At 43.0% G+C, this 17005-nt stretch overlaps 1 protein-coding gene across 16 annotated transcripts in view; it reads left to right on the plus strand.

The window, feature by feature from the left end:
• The window catches only part of DLG2 (discs large MAGUK scaffold protein 2), a 2338778-nt gene that overhangs the window by 1916836 nt on the left and 404937 nt on the right, over window positions 1-17005 (plus strand). For all 16 annotated transcript variants that reach the window (XM_040255566.1, XM_040255568.1, XM_040255582.1 and 13 more), the window contains one exon: window positions 5092-5248. In XM_040255566.1, the coding sequence (XP_040111500.1) occupies window positions 5092-5248 (157 nt within the window). The remainder of the gene's footprint in view (window positions 1-5091; window positions 5249-17005) is intronic.

Consider the following 17005-nt stretch of genomic DNA (forward strand, 5'->3'; position numbering starts at 1 on the left):
GCAACAAGCTAGAATGAGATTTGCTTTCTGTTCCCTTACTCCTGGTATTGACGGGGCCCTGCTGGGAGCTGAACTTCTACCCCTGGGCAGGGGCAACAGACAGGAGGAGGGGGAATGAAGCAGCACTTGTTGGCAAACCACTTTACCTACCAGGGGAGTGTCCGTGGGGCTCGATGGGGGTGGGGAGGGCTGAACTGCTAGCCCCTCTCAGGGGCAGAACAAGGTGGTTCAAGGTGGTACTGGTCAACTCGCCACTTTCTCTCCACCTTTGGTGTCAGTGGGTCCAGAAGGACCTGAGCCTCTACCCCGCCAAGTGGCAGGCATGTAGAATGACTAGAATGCAAACTGGTACCCCACTCTCCTCTCTGGTGTCACCAGAGCCATGTGGAGAGCTGAATACCCATCCCACTTGGATCTGCTAAACAAATCTACAACCTGGAAAAGACTAAAATGGATATAATCCAGTGCATCACAACATAACACCCAAAATGTCCAGTATACAATAAAAGATCACTTATCATGCCAAAAACCAGGATAACCTCAACTCAAATGAGGAAAGACAAAAGATAGCAACATTGAGGTACTAATAACACAGATGTTGGAATTTTCTGTCAAGGATTTTAAAGCAGAATCATGCTTCAATGAGCAATAACAAATACCCTTGAAATCAATTTTTTTTTAAGAAATAGAAAGTCTCAGCAAAGGAATAAAAGATATAAAGAAAAACAAAATAGAATGTTAAAGCTTTTTAAAAATAAAATAAGCAAAATTTTAAAACTCACTAGATGGGTTTGATAGCAGAATAAATATAACAGGAAAAAAAAACAGTGAATCTGAAAGTTGAAAAACAGGAATTACTCGATCTGAACAGAAAATGAAAACAGACTAGAAACGTATCCACTGTCCACCACCTCCTCTAATACCACTCTTGTCCATGGCACTATTATATTTTGCCTAAATATAGCAAAATCCACCCAACTGGTCTTCTTTAATCTTTGCCCCTCATATCTACTTTATACCGAAGTAATCATGTAAAATGCAAATCAGATCAGGTAATTTTTCCCAGTGGGTCCCTGTTTCTCTCAGAATAAAAATCAAAGTTTTAAAATGGTCTACGGGACCCTTCAGGATTTATCCCCTATTGCCTATCTGCCTGTAGGAGTCAAAATTCTGGAATGGTCCCATGATCTCCACCTTCTGGTGTTACTCCCACAATTAAGTTACCTTACATGGAAAAGGAAGTTTACAAATGTAATTAAGGTTACTAAGCAGTTGATCTAAGGTTAAGAATCATCTGGGTGCTTCACACCTAATCACACAGACCTTGGAAAAGCAGAGAGTTAAATCCAGCCAGCTGCAGAAGAACAAGCCAGAGAGCTTCCAAAAAAGGAAAGGATTCAGTGTACCATTTCTGACTTGAAGTTTAGAGAGGACCATGTGAGAAGGAAAAGGGGTGGCCTCTAGAAGCTGAGAGAGACTCCCAACTGGCAGCCAGCAAGGAAACAGGACCTCAGTCTTTGTTATGGCTACTTTTGTATGTCAACTTGACTGGGTCACAGAGTGCCCAGATAATTAAACCTTATTCAGGGTGTGTCTGTGAGGATGTTTCTGGATGAGACTATCATTTGTATCAGTGTACTGAGTAAAGCTGAGCGTCCTCTCTCATATGAGCAGCCCCATCCAACCCACTGAAGACCTGAATAAAACCGAAGACAAAGTAAGAGAGAATTTGCTCTTTCTTTCTGCCTTTGATCTGGGGCATTGCTTTTCTCCTAACTTTGGGCTCAAACTTGCGCTGGAGGTTGTACCATCAGCTCTGCTGGGTCTCCAGCTTGCTGACTATAGATCCTGGAACTTCTCATTATTCATGGCTCCATCAGTCAATTCCTTATAATAAAATACTGAGTTGGCAAAAAAAAAGGTTCATTTGGATTCTTTCCATAAAATCTTACAGAAAAAACTGAACGCACTCTTCTGGCCAACCCGATATACGTAAAAGTACAAGTACAAGATACTGAATTCTGCCAACAAGCTACCTTGAATATGGATCTGCCTTTTCCCCAGAGCATCCCAATAAAGTTTGTCCTGGCTGACACCTTGATAATAACCTTATGAAATCCTAGGCAGACAACCTAGACAAGGCCACCCCAACTTCTGACCTACAAAACTGTGAGGTAATAGTGGGTGTTTGTGGTAATTTGTTGCTCATCAATAGAAAACCAGCACACTGACATCATCTTTTACCATTCTCCTTCCCTTGTTCACTCATTCAGCCACAGTGGCCTCCTAGCTTTTCCTTGACAGCACCAGGCACCTTCCCACATTAGTGCCTCTGTCCCTTCTAGCTGGAACGTCTCCTTCAGATATCATGATGAGATTCCTCACCTCTTCAGTCTTTCCTCAACTGTCACCTTTTCAGTAAATCCTGCCCAAGCTCATCCCTGCAAGCACCTGTCCTTGCACTCCTCCACCTTCTCTTTTCCCAAAATATTTACTGCTTTCTAACATACCATATAACAAACTTATTGCATGTATTGCGTATCAGTAGTCTGCCCCCATCAGAATGAGCTAACCCTATGTCAAGTTACCTCTTAATACATAGCATTGTTACATATTACTTATAGTCCAAGCTCTAGTGTACATTGTACACCTTTCCTCAAATAAGGGTAAAATAGATATACTGCATCTCTTTATGCAAGGAAATGTGATAGCAAATTTAAAAGTCTGTGTAGTCATTAATATGATGACCTAAATATCATATAATATTGTTTACATGTAGAATCTTAAAAAATGGTACAGATGAACTTATTTGCAAAGCAAAAAGAGAGTCCTGGATTGAGAGAACAAACTTAAGTTACCAAAGTGGGGAAATAGGGTTGGGATGAATTAGGAGATTGGGACTGACATAAAATCACTACTATGTATAAAATAGATAGCTAATTAAAAACCTACTGTGCAGCACAGGAAACTCTACTCAATGCTCTGTGGTGACCTCAATGGGAAGGATATCTAAAAGAGAATGGATATGCTTATACAAGGAGGAACTAAAGATCCTCTTGATGAGGGTGAAAGAGGAGAGTGAAAAAGCTGGCTTAAAATTTCAACATTCAAAAAACGAAGATCAAAAAAAAAAAAAAAAAAAGACGAAGATCATGGAATCCAGTCCTTTCACTTCATGGCCAATAGAGGGAGAAAAAGTGGAAAAATAGTGACAGTCTTTAATTTCTCGGACTCCAGAATCACTGCAAACAGTGACTGAAGCCACAAAATTAAAAGACACTTGCTCTTTGGAAGAAAAGCTATGACAAAACTAGACAGCATATTAAAAAGCAGAGATGTCACTTTGCCGACAAAGGTCTGTATAGTCAAGGCTATGGTTTTTCCAGGAGTCATGTATGGATGTGAGAGTTAGACTATAAAGAAGGCTGAGCACTAAAGAATTGATGCTTTTGAACAATGGTGTTGGAGAAGACTCTTAAGAGTCCCTTGCACAGCAAGATCAAGTCAGTCAATCCTAAAGGAACTCAACCCTGAATATTCATTGGAAGGACTGATGCTGAAGCTGAAGCTCCAATACTTTAGCCACCTGATGCAAAGAGCTGCTTCACTGGAAAAGACCCTGATGCTGGGAAAGATTGAGGGCAGGAGGAGAAGGGGGTGGCAGAAGATGAGATGACTGGATGGCATCACTGATTCAATGGACATGAGTTGGAGTAAACTCCAGAAGATAGTGAAGGACAGGGAAGCCTGGCGTGCTGCAGTCCATGAGGTCACCAAGAGTTGGTCATGACTTAGCCACTGAACTACAACAATACATTTATGTATAACTGATTCACTTTATTGCACAGCAGAAACTAACACAACATTGTAAAGCAGTGATACTCCAATAAAAAATCAATTTTAAAAAATAAAAATGTATTGGACTTTTTTGTCATTCTTATATCATTAAGAGTAGGAAAATAGAAGAGAAACATTTCATAATTGGAACTGAGATATTTGAAAGAGAAGGGTAGGTGATATTAAAAAAAAAATTCTTGGTCAAACCTGAGGCTTGCAGGATAACATTTTTTTTGAAACTACTGATAGAGACAATTCGACTAGATGCCTTCTTAGAACCCTTGCAATTCTGTGTTCCATAATTTTTCAACCTCTAAACAATGTCAATGAACTGTTGGCTTAAGATTTGATCTCTCATCCTTTTACTGATGACCTTCAAATCTGCCTCTGCAGTCCTCTCTGAGAATCTAAATTCCTATCCTTTGTCTCTAACTGCTTCACACATCTCCACAAGGATGTCTGACTAGTACCTGGAATTAAGCATGACAAAGTCATACTCATGCTCGTACTCTGGATTCCACCTTCCCTCTCTCCCCTTTTTGCAAGTACTTATATGTTCTTCCTTCCTCTTCCAATACCCGAAACAACCTCTGTTCCTGCCTTTAAATTACCTCTTTCATGTGGCCCTTTCTTTTCATCATCACTGCCATCCCTCTTGGGCAGGCTGTCACTTCCTTAAACCTGGATTACTTGGTCAATATCCTTAGTAGTTTTCCTGTCTCCCATCATATCTGTGCTTCCAACTCCATCAATCCTACATATGGCCATTTGTAATCTTCCTAAAATTGATTTAAAAATTATTCATGCCTCAAAAATCTTCCAGTGAGTCCCCACTGCCTCCAGAGTAAATTTTAATTAAACAAAAAACAAGCCCAGAGGCTGTCATGTAATATAGTTCATCGTCTGGCCTATTCAGTCTAGTCCCTCGTCCCCCAAATTCTCTTCCTCTTTTTGGAAACATCCATCCTATTGAATACTGCTGTAGCAGTGCTCAGTACAAGAACAGATGTTATAAACAAAGGAAAATTGGAAGTAAAGCTAGTTTAATGAAATGTTTTGGAATTAAGGGATAAACTTGCATGGTATATTGGCATTTGTTACAGTGAGGAATTCAGACATCTGCCCTGATATTAACATATTTTTGATATGCAAATTATCATAATTAGAGAAGCCATTTTCCTAGGTAGTAAGTAAAAGCGATGTAAATCTTGACTGGGCCACCCTATGGACATGATTCTCCACTTGTTTCTGCAGGGAGCCCCGCAAGGTGGTCCTGCATAAAGGCTCCACTGGCCTGGGCTTCAACATCGTGGGCGGAGAAGACGGAGAAGGTATTTTTGTCTCCTTCATTCTGGCTGGTGGACCAGCAGACCTGAGCGGGGAGCTTCAGAGAGGAGACCAGATCCTATCTGTGAGTATTGCTCCTTAATCTTTATTCCCTGACACCATCTGAGAGAAAGTCCCTTCCAGTTATAAATCCAAAAGCACCTTCATTCCAAAGGAAATAGGGAAGAAAGCATTATGGCTTCAGGTGCATGTTGCAATTTAAATGGTGTTCAGGTTTGAGGCGTGTTCCTTTCTTCAGATACAGGTAGAGGTGCTAGTGTTTTCATTTAGATTTTCGTAGACATATTTGTATCCAAATAGCACATTGAGAAGCATGCATTTTTTTCAGTGTATTACTTATTTTTCAAAATGCTAAATTTCTTTCAAAATCCTTCATTATACTCTAAAAACGGCATCTTCATGATGCATGCAGTTTGTTGCATGTAACTATTTAAGAATAATGTAGGGGCTTCCTCCATGGCTCACTGGTAAAGAATCTGCCTGCCAGTGCAGGAGACATGGGTTCGATCCCTGTTCTGGGAAGATCCCAGATGTCACTAAGCAACTAAGCCTGTGTGCCACACCTATTCAGCCTGTGCTCTAGAGCCCAGAAGCCACAGCTGCTGAAGGCCACATGCCCTAGATGCTCCACAGCAAGAGAAGCCACCACAATGAGAAGCCATCACACACCACAACCAGGGAGTGGCCCCCACTCGCCGCAACTAGAGAAATGCCTGCGCAGCAACAAAGACTCCGCATAGCCAAAAATACAAATAATTTTTTTTTAATGAATAACGTGTAAAATAGTTCTGCATACAATTTGATGATGTTGCTAAGTGGTAGCACATCACCATTTACCTAAATACAAAAGTTATTAGCAATGAGTTAGTAAGGACTTATGTACCAGCCATATTAGAAAAGTAATTACTTTATAAAAGTTATTTATATTCTCACAGTCACTGTGAAAGGTAAATCACCGCGTCCAGATGAAAAGAATATGGTTCAGAGAGGTTAAATAACTTGTCAAAGTTCACCTAACTAGGGATTTCCCTGGTGGTCCAGAGGTTAAGATTCTGTGCTCCCACTGCAGTGGGTATGAGTTCAGTCCCTGGTCAGAGAAATAAGATCCTGCAACCCATGCAGCATGGCAAAAAAAAAGAAAAAAGTGCACCTAACTAGAGAGTCAGAGTTCGGATTTAAATATTCAGTCTTAATATCCTTCACCCACCTCCTCTTACCCACCTTCCTTCCTTCCATCTTTCCTTCCATCTTGCTTTCCCCACTCCTCTCTTCTCCAAGCCCTTTCTTCTCTTTGAATATCTATTGATGCTTCTTTCTATTACATCAAGCTACCTCCTTGGGATAAATTCTATGATAAGCAGTTAAATCCACTGTGAGTGTTCATGTCCACTCTGCAGTTTTGGCAATCATGCAAATAATAACAGAGAATTGCATAAGGAGCCCAGTTTTATGGGGATGGTTATGATTCGTAACTAAATAAAGCATTTAGTTTGTGGTTTTCATTGTGCCTTTTGGAAAATTCATCTTTGCTTTATAGCTGTGACCTTATATTTGTTAACCATCACCACCCCCTGCACACATGATTTACCTATAGGATGTAGTCAGTTGACCTGAGCCGTGTCCAGTGGTCTGCATGCTTGACCCTCCCTTTTGTATGTCTGTTGTTCTCCCACACGTAGAGGTTCCTGCTCACTCATCAACTATCAGATGTCTAGAAGGATTGAGTATGGAAGAATTAGGGTAAGGTCCTGTGCCAGGCCCTTATTCTATCACCTATCATCACCCCTTCAACTACTCCCCCCGACCTACTTCTTCTGTACTTAAATGACATATAAGATATAACTTAACATTTCTCCAAAGAAGACATACAGATAGCTGATAAACACATGAAAAGATATTCAGCATCACTCATTACTAGAGAAATGTAAAATCAAAACTACAAGGAGATGTCACCTCACACTGGTCAGAAGGGCCATCCTCAAAAACTCTACAAATAATAAACACTGGAGAGGATGTGGAGAAAAGGGAACCCTCTTGCACTGTTGGTGGGAATGTAAATTGACGCAGCCATTGTGAACAGTGTAGAGATTTGTTAAAAACTAGGAATAAATCTACCATATGACCAGCAACCCACTACTATGCCTATACCCTGAGAAAACCAGTTTTAAAAGACATGTACTCCAGCGTTCATTGCAGCACTGTTTACAGAAGTGAGGACCTGGAAGCAACCCAGATGTCCACTGACAGACAAATGGATAAAGAAGCCGTGGTACCTCTATACAGTGGAATATTGGTGGTGGTTTAGTCACTAAGTCATGTCCAACTCTTGTTCCAACTCTTGCAGCTTGACGGACTGCAGCCCACCAGACTCCTCTGTCCATGGGATTTCCCAGGCAGATATACTGGAGTGGGTAGCCATTTCCTTCTCCAGGGCATCTTACTGACCCAGGAATCGAATCTGGGTCTCTTGCATTGCAGGCAGATTCTTTACTGACAGCTACGAGGGAAGCAGGAAGCCCAGTGGAATATTACTCAGCCTTTAAAAAGAATGAATTTGAGTCAATTCTAGGGAGGTGGATGAACCTAAAGCCTGTAATACAGAGTGAAGTCAAAAAGAGAAAGACAAATATATACTTTTTTAATGCATATACATGGAATATAGAAAACTGGTACTGATGAACCTATTTGCAAGGCAGGAACAGAGGGAGGCAGAAGGTGGGACGAATTGAGAGGGTAGCACTGAAACATACGTATCACCACGTGTCAAACAGATAGCCAGTGGGAATTTGCTCTATGACGCAGGGAGCTCAACCAGGCGCTCTGTGACAACCCAGAGGGCTAGGATGGGGTGTGGGGAGGTTCCAGAGAGATGGGACATATGTATGCCCATGGTTGATTCACATTGATGTACGGCAGAAAGCAACACAGGATTGTATAGTAATTATCCTCCAGTTAAAAAGAAAAAAAGCTTAGACAATATATAAATTTAAAATTCTAATAAGCTCTTAAACCTCATTGTCCGTGTTTATTTACGTGTCTATCTTTCTCTGCTAAGTTACCAAAAACTCTCTGAAAGCAAACTCCGTATCTTTTATGATTTTGTATCCTCGACGTTTAGCACAGTGCCTGGTACCTAGCCATCTCTCAAACATTGTTTATTGATGACAAAGTATTAAATGAAAATAGCGATGCCTTGAAAAGTCACTAGAGCCTGGGAGACTGACTCTGAAGTTCTTTCTAGGACAGACTTACATATCTTCCTCATCCTGGCTGAAAATCTGTAGACTGGGGGACCACTCTGTCATTTCAGCGCAATCAGCGTTCCCGTTGTCAAAGCACTTTCCCAGACACAAAGCACTTTCACATGCCTTGATTCTAGGGATCAATGTTATTATTTCTCTCCATTTCCACATCAGGGAAAGAGGATTCAAAATGGCTAAACAATTTGTCCATAGCTCCACAGCTCCTGACTCTGACGTGGGACTCAAAAGCAGCTCCCTTGACCCCAAATCAGTTTTCTTTCTCCTCACGGCACAATCTCTCTTCGAAACCTTGACGATGATCTCAGTGTATACAAGCTTCTTTGTACACACTGCTTGGTGTGCACAGCACATTTAGAACCACACAGAACCACAGTGAGTGAGTGAGAGTCACTCAGTCGTGTCCGACTCTTTGTGGCCCCATGGAGTCCATGGAATTCTCCAGGCCAGAATACTAAAGTGGGTAAGCTGTTCCCTTCTCCAGAGGATCTTCCCAACCCAGGATCGAACCCAGATCTCCTGCACTGCAGGCAGATTCTTTACCAGCTGAGCCATCAGGGAAGCCCAAGAATACTGGAGCAGGTAGCCTATCCCTTCTCCAGGGGATCTTCCCCACCCAGGAATCGAACTGGGGTCTTCTGCATTGCAGGCAGATTCTTTACCAGCTGAGCTAGCAGGGAGGCCCGCACAAAACTATAAGGAACTAGTATTTACACGGAGCTTTTGAGTCAGTCACAGGGGTAGGTAACATAATCTTATAACAACTCTATGCCTTATTATGTTCATTTGAAGTATGAATAAACTGAGGCACAGAGATGATATTATTGACTTTTTAACTCTGTTTAAATAAGAAATCCCCTAAGCTATGGGTTTTATTTGTTTAATCTCTAGGCATGTGGTGGGGAAAGAAACGAGATGATAACCTTGTTATAGCTCAACAAAGAAAACTCCCAAGTACTTCTGCTTCCAGAAGTAGATGAATCCATTTAAATATTATTGCCAGGACCACAGAGTAAGCATGCAAACAAATCAGAATTATAGTCTTCTTAGAGACTGCAATTCATAGTACATAACAGCAATGTCTAAAGTTCAAATATCATATTCTTTTTTATGTAAAACATTTGCAAAGATAGTTCAACAATGAAAATACCATTCATTTTTTACAGTTGGAAAGGAAAAGGAATTCTTTTCAGCTTGTGAAAATTTGTATAAACTGTGGCTAAAACTTGGCTAGTGTAAAGGCTCAGTATTGGAATTTCATTGTTTAACCCTACAAGGAAGAAATAAACAGGCTTGGGAAGCTTACACATTATTACAGTATGGAAAGAAAAGTGACAGAATTATTAGCAATGGAATATGGAAGATAATATTTTGCACCTCCAGCTTCCACTGGGTATGTAAAGACAAGCTATACCTTCCTGGAAAACAAAAGAACAAAAACCCTAAGTAAAAATCCAATGCATAGATTTCTAAGTCATGTAAGATTTATTTGCAAATAAGTCATGCTAAAAATAACATAGTAAGTTTAGAGAGGAGAAATAGCTTCCCCAGGCAAGAGAGCCAAAGGGCAGATCTCTGCTCTCAACTGATTTTCATCGAGAAGGAACTTGTATAATAGACAACTACCTTGCTAATCAGGGATGTAATATCCATTCCTATTTTCCTGAATAATTCTCCCACACAGACTGTAGAATCTTCTAAGACAATTTGTTTTATTAATGGCTTACTATGTGTCAGGTTCTGTACCAGGAATCGAAATCTCAAAGATGAATGAGAATAATAGATCTCAAAGTGCTCACTGCCCAAAGCAGATACAGCTGTCTTCCATATCCACGGAGGATTTGTTCCAGGACAACCTGTCAACAGCAAAATGTGCTAAACTCAAGTCCCTTGTATAAAATGGCATAGTACATTGAATACAGTCGGCCCTCCGCATCAGCGAGTTTTGCATCCATGCATTCAACCAACTGGGCTTCCCTTGTGGCTCAGTGGGAAAGAACTCACCTGCCAATGCTGGAGGCAGGGGTTCGATTCCTGGGTCAGGAAGATCCCCTGGAGAAGGAAATGGCAACCAGCTCCAGTATTCTTCCCTGGGAAATCCCATGGACAGAGAATCACGGGGTCACAAAGAGTCGGACACAACTGAGCAACTAAACAACAATTCAACCAACTGCAAATCCAAGGCCAACTGTGTATCAGCGTATCTAATGTGTGTGAGCACACAGAGAGAGAGAGGTGGCATACTGAGGAAAAAGAGAGAAAGCACTTAGAACAGAGCATGTCACATTGTAAGTACTTCACACCATTACTACCAACCACTGTACCTTAAGAATATGTGTCATATAGTACAGTGAAAGTCTCTCAGTCGTGTCTGACTCTGTGACTCCATGGACTGTAGCCCGCCAGGCTCCTCTGTCCATGGGGATTCTCCAGGCAAGTATACTGGAGTGGGTAGTCATGCCCTCCTCCAGGGGATCTTCCCAACCCAGGGATCTTTTCAGTTCAGTTCAGTTGCTCAGTTGTGTTCAACTCTTTGCGATCCATCCATGGGATTCTCCAGGCAAGGATACTGGAGTGGGTTGCCATGCCCTTCTCCAGGGGATCTTCCCGGCCCAGGAATCAAACCCAGGTCTCCCTCATGGCAGGTGGATTCTTTACCATCTGAGCCAGCAGAGAAACCCAAGAATATGTGTAATATTTTTTGTGTGTCAGATAACCATATCTGAAGAAAGCCTCTTTTCAATAGTTTGAGTAATTCCTTTTTGCGGGCAGGTGTTAGAATGGATGCTGCTGCTGCTGCTGCTAAGTTGCTTCAGTCGTGTCCGACTTTGTGCAACCCCATAACGGCAGCCCGCCAGGCTCCCCCGTCCCTGGGATTCTCCAGGCAAGAACACTGGAGTGGGTTGCCATTTCCTTCTCCAATGCATAAAAGTGAAGTCACTCAGTCGTATCCGACTCTTGGTGACCCCATGGACTGTAGCCCACCAGGCTCCTCCATCCATGGGATTTTTCAGGCAAGAGTCCTGGAGGGGAACCTCCTTAGAGACCAATAAAATATATTGCTTTTCCCAAACGTATGTGACACCAAACCATTACTTAAGGAGCACCTCACAGGATATCAGTAATGGGAAATGTTTGAGAAGATATGTATATAGTCTCAATAATCGACTATTTTGTGACAAGGTAGTCATATGTGCATGCTAAGTCACTTCAGTCATGTCTAACTCTTTGCAATCCCATAGACTGTGGCCTGCCAGGCTCCTCGGTCCATGGGATTCTCCAGGCAAGGATACTGGAGTGGGTTGCCGTGCCCTCCTCCAGGGGATCTTCCCCTCTCAGGGATGGAACCCAGGGCTCTCACATCTGCTGCATTGCCAGGTAGATTTAACCATTAGCGCCAGCCGGTGCCTATAAAGAAAAAATAACTAGTTGTTGACTATGTTTGAAGATTATGGGCGCCATCTAGTGTCCATACATTGCCTAAACACTTTGCCACCTGAAGACCGAGGATTCCCAAGCTCCATTGCAAGAATTTATCCAGCGCTTCCTCCTCCCCGCCAGAACTACAGAACTAAAGTAGTTAAGATGCTGAAGGAAATCATCTCCTCAGGCTGCATTCCATACACGTATTGTGAGTGATCTTCGCTCTCTAATTTCTCCTTTATGTTTTCTATCTCTCCAGGATTTATTATAGAAAGGCTTTTCCAATAATTGAACCATCTTCTTGAGGTTTTTTGTGGCAGAGAATTCAGGGCACTCAACATGCAATCATGTTAACTAGTGCAGTAGCCTCCTCGGGCATTCTTTCTGCAGAGGGAAAGACAGAAATGCCTCTGTTATTATTTGTTTCAGTGCTTTGTTATGAAAATATATATATATGTGGAGCAGAGCACACAGAAGCAATACTCCTATAAAGAGGCTCTTTCCTATCTCACCAAGCAATTTTAGTTGGTTCAATCCTCAGGAGTCTAAAAGCGATCAACCTAGCTGACCCCACCAACTCCAAAGCTCACTCTTGATGGACGTGAAGTGTTTAACTCACTGTTCCAAGATCCGTGGTTGGGAATAAAAGTGAAATGTGGCAGCTGTTGTCCTGAAAGTAGAACAGGTTGTTGTGAATTTTCAAACTGAAATTGCATGGTGGATTTAGGAAGAGTGAAAAAAGAGTCACAGCTCACCTGGGCGTTGCGCTAATGCTTAAGTTTCCTTCCTGTGTTCGTGTTTAGAGCCGTGCAGAAGGGAAGGGCTTTGTTTGCTAAATCCTTATTGTCAAGGGATTCAAGTGGAATTCAAGCACTATATACACTCTTCACCATGCCAGGATACTGATAATGTCACCTTTTTATTATTACCTCAAATAACAACTCAGTCCCTTCCAGTATTACACCTGAAATCCAGCCCTCATCCTGCCTCTCACACAAAAATAATAAAACTAAAATAAAGTCTCACATTATTTGTGTGGTTCCCTGAAGTGGTCCTCTTAGAAGCTTCCCAGCCCCGTCCTGCCCAGTGACCCTGCCCTATGGGCCATATCCTTCCCCTGCAGCTCTGTCCCCAGCCATGAGGAGGATCCACGTTTTCATCACTGGCAGTGCCTGCGGGCTTCCATTTAAGGGACTGTTTCTCAGCACATCTGCCTTCCAGAGAGGTTCTAAGGTCCGTGCAGAGGTGGGGACAGGCGCCATCTCTCAACTCTGAGCTGCGCTCACCTTGTTTCCAAAAGCACAACAGCTTCAACTAGAAATTTTGCAGTCTCCAACATTCAGCTTCCTTCCTCTCATCTTCAACACTAGGAGTCCCCAAACCCTCGATAAAAGCTCCGCCCTTCCCTCAGAGACAAGCCTCAGTCCCAGCTCTGGTTATCCTGGCCTCAGACAGGGTTTGTCTTCTTTTATTTCCTGGTTGAGCTCCGCCCGCTCCACCTCCCCCAACAAAAAGTGCAACAAGATAATGTTTCTGAAAAAGATGAAGACTTCTTACCTTAGCCCTGACCAGTTAATTCAGGTTTCTGGCCCAGAGCCCACAGGAGGCTGCCTCCCCAGGCCTCTGTGCCTGCTGCAGGCATTGCTGTCTCCGCTGACCCCTGCTCTGTCTAGATTCACTGAGTCTTCGGGCTCTGGCTCTTGCCTGTCAGTTTTGGAGCCCCTCACGCATCTTCCCACCTTACTGGACTTGTCTGCCTGCACGCCTCAGAGCCACACTTTTCTTGCTCAGCTGTTATTCAGTCAGAGCGTCATGTCAGACTCTTTGCGATCCCAAGGACTGCAGCATGCCAGGCTCCTCTGTCCACCACATTCTCCCAGAGTGTGCTCAGATTCATGTCGACTGAGTCAGTGATGCCACCTAACTGTCTCATCCTCTGACTTCTTGCTCACTGTGTGCATGCTCAGTCTTGCCGGACTCTTTGTGACCCTATGTGGGCTGTAGCCCACCAGACTCCTCTGTCCATGGGATTTCCTAGGCAAGAACAGTGGAGTGGGTTGCCATTTCCTCCTCTTGGTGATCTTCCCGACCCAGGGATTGAACTCATGATTTCTGTGTCGCCTGCACTGGCAGGCAGATTCTTTACCGCTGATCCACCTGGGAAGCCCTCTTGCTCGGGGACCCCCCGCCTCAAATAAAAAGCACTGTAGCCAGTGAATAGACTTTTTCCTCTGCCTCAGTGTCAGAGCCCACCATCCAGGCTGACCCCCAGCCCACCCACCAGAGCCTAGGGATTCAGCAGAGCCCAGCTCTGCCCTAGGAATCCTTTTCTCCTACCGACTGTCCAGACACACATACATCCCTCATCACATACAAATTCCAGACTTTAAGAAGAGTGAGCCTTTCAAAAAGCATTTCTGATCATGTCGTTTTTCCTCTTTTCTTAACCTTTCAATGGCTTTCTGTTGTTCTTCAGATAAAATCCAAAATTCTTGTCGTGTTCTACAAGGTTTCACAGGGTCTGGCCCCAGCCTGCCTCACTGGCCTCTTCCCTGCTCTCAATTTCACCCTGGACACCCTGGCTTTTGCTTTCCCTCAGTCATGTGCAAAATATTTAGCAACTTGGCACATACAACGTGGCATCACCCACAGGATGAAGGACCACAGTGCCATAGCTGCCACTGTGGGAGATGGGGTCTCCCAGGACCCACAGTGTGGGTCACCCGAGAGGGCTCAGAACAGCTCTTCTCTACTGACAAGGTGAGGTGTTTCTGTGTTGTAACAAAAGGAATGGCCAGACCAACGGGTGTGGGGCTCCATCCACAGGCCTGTGCATGTACTGAATTTTCTCTGCAAAGGCACTTAGAGTGAACCCAAGCCTTCTATTACCCAGAAGGGGTAAGCCATGGATTGCCCCAGACTCTGCTTAAGAAGCACCCCTATTATCTGACATAGAATATGGCTGGTAATACCTGTCAAATGAATAAATTCCATATACTTTATGGGCATAGTACAAAAGCAAAAGTAACATGCTATTTTCTGGTACATCCCTTAAATACTGCTTATTCAATATCATTAACACACTATCTACATATATATATGGTGATGGCAGTGTTAGTAGCTCACTTGTGTCCAACTCTTTGCGAGCCCATGGACTGTAGCCTGCCAGGATCCTCTGTCCATGGATATTTCCAGGCAAGAATACTAGAGTGGGAATCTTTCCCTTCTCCAGGGGATCTTCCCAACCCAGGAATCAAACCTGGGCCTCCTGCCTTGCAGGCAGATTCTTCACCATCTGAGACACCAGAAAAGCACACCGCCCCCCCACCACCAACCTCTCTCTATATATATATATGTATCTCACTACTTGAAGATCTGCTGCAAAAATAGTACATGGGGAAACATGTAAAATCAGACCTCTAATAGGTAACCCACAGGACAACCATTCAAGGACTCAACATTAAGCAGCTTTCAAAAGTTTGAAATTCAGTTCAGTGATACCAATTCCAGCTTTTATCAAAGTGATATTTCTACATGTAAAACACTCCATGAAAAAGACAAAGGTTCATAATCAAGTAGAAGATCTGAGAAGTTCTACAACAAATAAAGAAATGCTAACCTTACTTAACTAAAGAATCTTTTCCTCCCCTGGAATATAAATTACTATGTAACTGGACATACTTTTAGAAATTCAGCCTAAACTAATCTCTGGAAAAACTCATGCAGGTATTTTATTTGGGAGAAGTGACATTTTCACATTAAAATATTATTTGCAAAACTCAGGGGATGGAGTGGGATGCAAACCAAAAATCTAAGATGGAGGAATTACTCCCATCCATCTAGAAAGTGAAAGTTGCTCAGTCGTGTCCGACTCTTTGAGACCCCATGGGCTATACAGTCCGTGGAATTCTCCAGGCCAGAATACTGGAATAGGTAGCCTTTTCCTTCTCCAGGAGATCTTCCCAACCCAGGGATTGAACCCAGGTCTCCCACATTGCAGGCGGATTCCTTTTACCAGCTGAGCCACAAGGGAAGGATCTCCCTCAAACAACAGGGGAAATCAGAGGGGGCCCCATGGAGCATTAGATAAGGGATGTTCTTACATACATCTTACATACATACATAGTTCATTAACCTATTTGTCAAAAAACAATCCATAGACATTTCCTAAGCATCCACTAAGCAGCAGAAACTACTAGACAAAAAAAATATGTGTGCCCTTAGCAAATGTATAGCCTCTCGAGGGAAGACCAACACATAAACAGATTATTTCCAGAAGAAAAAACAACATGAAAAGTGTAAAGGATAAATTCTGGGGACCACATAGGCACAAAGGAGAGGCTGTCATTAGCCCAGCTTGGCGTGTGGGAGAGCTTCTGGAGGAAAAGCTCCCCAACAAAAATGACTCCGGGGAAGCAGAAAGTGTGGAGAATTAGGAATAAAATGCTTAATATTTTTGACTATTTGCTTAGCACCAAGTATTGTGCTGAAATCACATGATTTCACTGATCCCTAACAAAACCCTGTTGGGATGAAGGCTCGCAGATACACAATAATTTGCCCTAAATCACACATATAATAAGCAATGACAGTGGTATTTGATGACCATTGCTTCTGATTTCCACCCTATCCTCTTTTCTTCAAGGCCAGCCTTCAGAATGGACATAAGTTTGAGCAAACTCTGGGAGATACTGAAGGACAGGGAATCCTGGTGCGCTGCAGTCTATGGGGTCACAAAGAGTCGGATACAACTTAGCCATGAACAACAGCAACAAACCTTCAGAAAGAAAACTTGGCAGTTTGCTTATGTCTGAGGCTGTCTGCACTCTTAAGTCCAGTTAGTGAGAAAAACATATATGCCTGAAATAATAAGCTATTTACAAGGAGAAATATGAGCTACCACAGGAAGCCACTGTTCAGTTCAGTTCAGTTCTGTCGCTCAGTCGAGTCCGACTCTTTGCGACCCCATGAATCACAGCACGCCAGGCCTCCCTGTCCATCACCAACTCCCAGAGTTCACTCAGACACGTCCATCGAGTCAGTGATGCCATCCAGCCATCTCATCCTCGGTCGTCCCCTTCTCCTCCTGCCCCCAATCCCTCCCAGCATCAGGGTCTTTTCCAATGAGTCAACTCTTC

Source organism: Oryx dammah, unplaced genomic scaffold (genome assembly GCF_014754425.2).
Source record: "Oryx dammah isolate SB20612 unplaced genomic scaffold, SCBI_Odam_1.1 HiC_scaffold_15, whole genome shotgun sequence".
Taxonomy (NCBI): Eukaryota; Metazoa; Chordata; class Mammalia; order Artiodactyla; family Bovidae; genus Oryx; species Oryx dammah.